We start from the raw sequence: 3,263 nt of genomic DNA on the forward strand, positions 1-3,263 counted from the left end.
GCAGAGCCCTGCAGTATCAGGAGTATCAGTAGTAGTAGTAGTAGTAGTAGTAGTAGTAGTAGTAGTACTCTTACCCTGGGCAGAGCCCTGCAGTATCAGGAGTATCAGTAGTAGTAGTAGTAGTAGTAGTAGTAGTAGTAGTACTCTTACCCTGGGCAGAGCCCTGCAGTATCAGGAGTATCAGTAGTAGTAGTAGTAGTAGTAGTAGTAGTAGTAGTAGTACTCTTACCCTGGGCAGAGCCCTGCAGTATCAGGAGTATCAGTAGTAGTAGTAGTAGTAGTAGTAGTAGTAGTAGTAGTACTCTTACCCTGGGCAGAGCCCTGCAGTATCAGGAGTATCAGTAGTAGTAGTAGTAGTAGTAGTAGTAGTAGTAGTAGTAGTACTCTTACCCTGGGCAGAGCCCTGCAGTATCAGGAGTATCAGTAGTAGTAGTAGTAGTAGTAGTAGTAGTAGTAGTACTCTTACCCTGGGCAGAGCCCTGCAGTATCAGGAGTATCAGTAGTAGTAGTAGTAGTAGTAGTAGTAGTAGTAGTACTCTTACCCTGGGCAGAGCCCTGCAGTATCAGGAGTATCAGTAGTAGTAGTAGTAGTAGTAGTAGTAGTAGTAGTAGTACTCTTACCCTGGGCAGAGCCCTGCAGTATCAGGAGTATCAGTAGTAGTAGTAGTAGTAGTAGTAGTAGTAGTAGTAGTAGTACTCTTACCCTGGGCAGAGCCCTGCAGTATCAGGAGTATCAGTAGTAGTAGTAGTAGTAGTAGTAGTAGTAGTAGTACTCTTACCCTGGGCAGAGCCCTGCAGTATCAGGAGTATCAGTAGTAGTAGTAGTAGTAGTAGTAGTAGTAGTAGTACTCTTACCCTGGGCAGAGCCCTGCAGTATCAGGAGTATCAGTACGAGCAGCTTCATGTTGAACTGAGCTCTGTCTGTCTCTGTTTGTGTTTATGATTCAGGGCTCGGCCAATCAGAGCGCGCCACATCATCAGTCTCCAGGTAAAGCTCTGCACTAACTCTGACCTGTTTGAATAAACTGCATTAAAGTATATTTATGTATATAAATAAACATCAATCCTCCACCAGGAGATCCTCACAGTAAGAATAAAGCTTCTTCATGTTTCAGTCGTTTTAAGAACTTAAAGAGTTCATTCTGATCCTCATCGTCCTGGATATTTGATTCTAAATCCCATAAAAACCTGTCACAGCTTATGAAGGACGCAGATCCTGGAGAAGCTGATTCTGAACAAAGATTATAAGTTTGTTTTGAGCTGAGGTCACTGAATAATAAATAATGTTTTCCAAAAAGTCACTCTTGGAGAATTGGGAATCCTGAATGTTTTGAAGCTGATGGATTTTTCTGAAACTAAAGGTTCTGTAAACATTCATGACGTGTCTTCATCTGCTTCAGCGTGTGATTAGTGATCAATGTTTGGACAGATGTTCATAAACGTCTGACTGAGCAAAGTGCTGACCAGCTGATGGCACAAGTTCACTAAAGAGAAACCTCTGAATAAACATGTTACGGATCAGATGGAAACACTCTTCATCATCATCCTCATCCTCAGGGTGTTCGCAGAGTTTACCTGAGGTCTGAGGTCTGAGGTCTGAGGTTCAGGTCAGACCGGTCTGAGTCTGAGGAAAGTCCCTGAAGACCTGCTCTGAGCCAATCAGAAACCAGAACCGGCCTCAGTCAGCTGTTACCGGGCAGAGCTCTGCACAAACCTGCAGCTTTAAACTCGGGAAGTTTGACACGATTTATAAACCGTCACAGACATAAGTGTTTCTGAACCCCAATAACAGGCCTGAGGAACCACAGAGGAACCAGAGGAGCAAGACATGTGCTTCAGGTCTGAGAAAGGTGACTAAAGAGAGTTTATTTATATTTATCTGGACACAATCAGGGTTATGTGTTCATCAACATGCACTGTCCCGACCAAACACACCAATACTGATTTATTTATTTATTCATTCATTTATTTTCGTGACAGCAGGTTCATACAGTGAACATATTTACTCAAGTCTAAAATATAAAATACAGATAAAACGTCCGACAGGCTTGAACATGACCCTCAGAGGGATCAGTATCACTTTATAAGAACTACACGTTATTCAAGTGTTAACTCATCATTTAATAAAGAAGGTGTAGTTAACACACACACACACACACACACACACACACACACACACACACACACACACACACACACACACGCACGTACGCACGCACGCGCGCGCGCACGCACACACACACACACACACACACACACACACGCACGCACGCACACACACACACACACACACACACACACGCACACTCGCACTCTCAGTTTTTGTCAGAAAAAATAAAGTTTTTTGACAATGCTGAGAACTGTGCTCTTAATTTACACATTATACAGAGAAAAATGTGACACTGCGTTCCAAATTATTCTGCAAATGACATTTTTCTCTGTTTTCCTAAACTGTCGACTCAAATGAGAGTCAGCCTCATGTCCAAGTCTGTAACTGGTCGAGGATCATTTAAATGTGGTTGACGGCTCGGTGGCGCAGTGGTTAGAGCCTCTGCTTCACAGCAAGAAGGTCCCGGGTTCAATTCCCACCAGGACGGAGCCTTTCTGTGTGGAGTTTGCATGTTCTCCCCGTGTCTGCGTAGGTTTCCTCCGGGTACTCCGGTTTCCCCTACCACTAAAAACATGTACAATAGGTGAATCCTCCAGCCAGGTGATTCTGACCGTCAGCCTGGCTCCACATCATGGAGACGGGTCTCCGTCGACCACTGCTCCTGACGGGTCGCCCCAGTGGCATCGAAGGATGGGTTAAATGCAGAGGACAAATTTCCCTACGGGGACAATAAAGTCTACAAAGTATACAAACAAACATGACATCATCATCACCTTAGCAACAATGGTAAACGAGAAAACATAGGTGGTCAATCATTTCTAGTGGCAGTTACATCTACTTGAGTTACTCTTTGAGGAAATGTGACTTTTTTTTAGAGAAGCTTTATCAAACAGTACTTTTTACTTCAATTTCAGGAATTCATTGCTTTTTTTTGTTGAGTTCTTGCTCCTTTTCCTCCACATATTTTAGTCACTTTTCTTTTATTCCTTTGTTGCATTTTCATCTGCGTTTATGTCTCTTTTCTGTCACTATATCGGTGAAGTCAAACTGCACTTGGTCCAGGTGGGGGTTAAGAGGTTTAAAAGTGACTTGTTCTCCTCCCTCGGGGCAGAACATTGAGCTGCTTCTGGACTCAGAGCCTCTGGAGTTCAGG

The 3,263-nt window shown here is 43.5% G+C and overlaps 1 protein-coding gene across 1 annotated transcript in view; it reads right to left on the minus strand.

Annotated features, from left to right (window-relative positions):
- Window positions 1-909, minus strand: part of LOC306982640 (H-2 class II histocompatibility antigen, A-B alpha chain-like) — a 17,089-nt gene extending 16,180 nt beyond the window's left edge. The window contains exon 1 of the mRNA XM_079583107.1: window positions 856-909. Within this exon, the coding sequence (XP_079439233.1) occupies window positions 856-904 (49 nt within the window). The 5' untranslated portion in view covers window positions 905-909. The remainder of the gene's footprint in view (window positions 1-855) is intronic.
- Between the last annotated feature and the right edge of the window lie 2,354 nt (window positions 910-3,263).

This window comes from Gobius niger, assembly GCF_951799975.1.
Source record: "Gobius niger genome assembly, contig: SCAFFOLD_96, whole genome shotgun sequence".
Taxonomy (NCBI): Eukaryota; Metazoa; Chordata; class Actinopteri; order Gobiiformes; family Gobiidae; genus Gobius; species Gobius niger.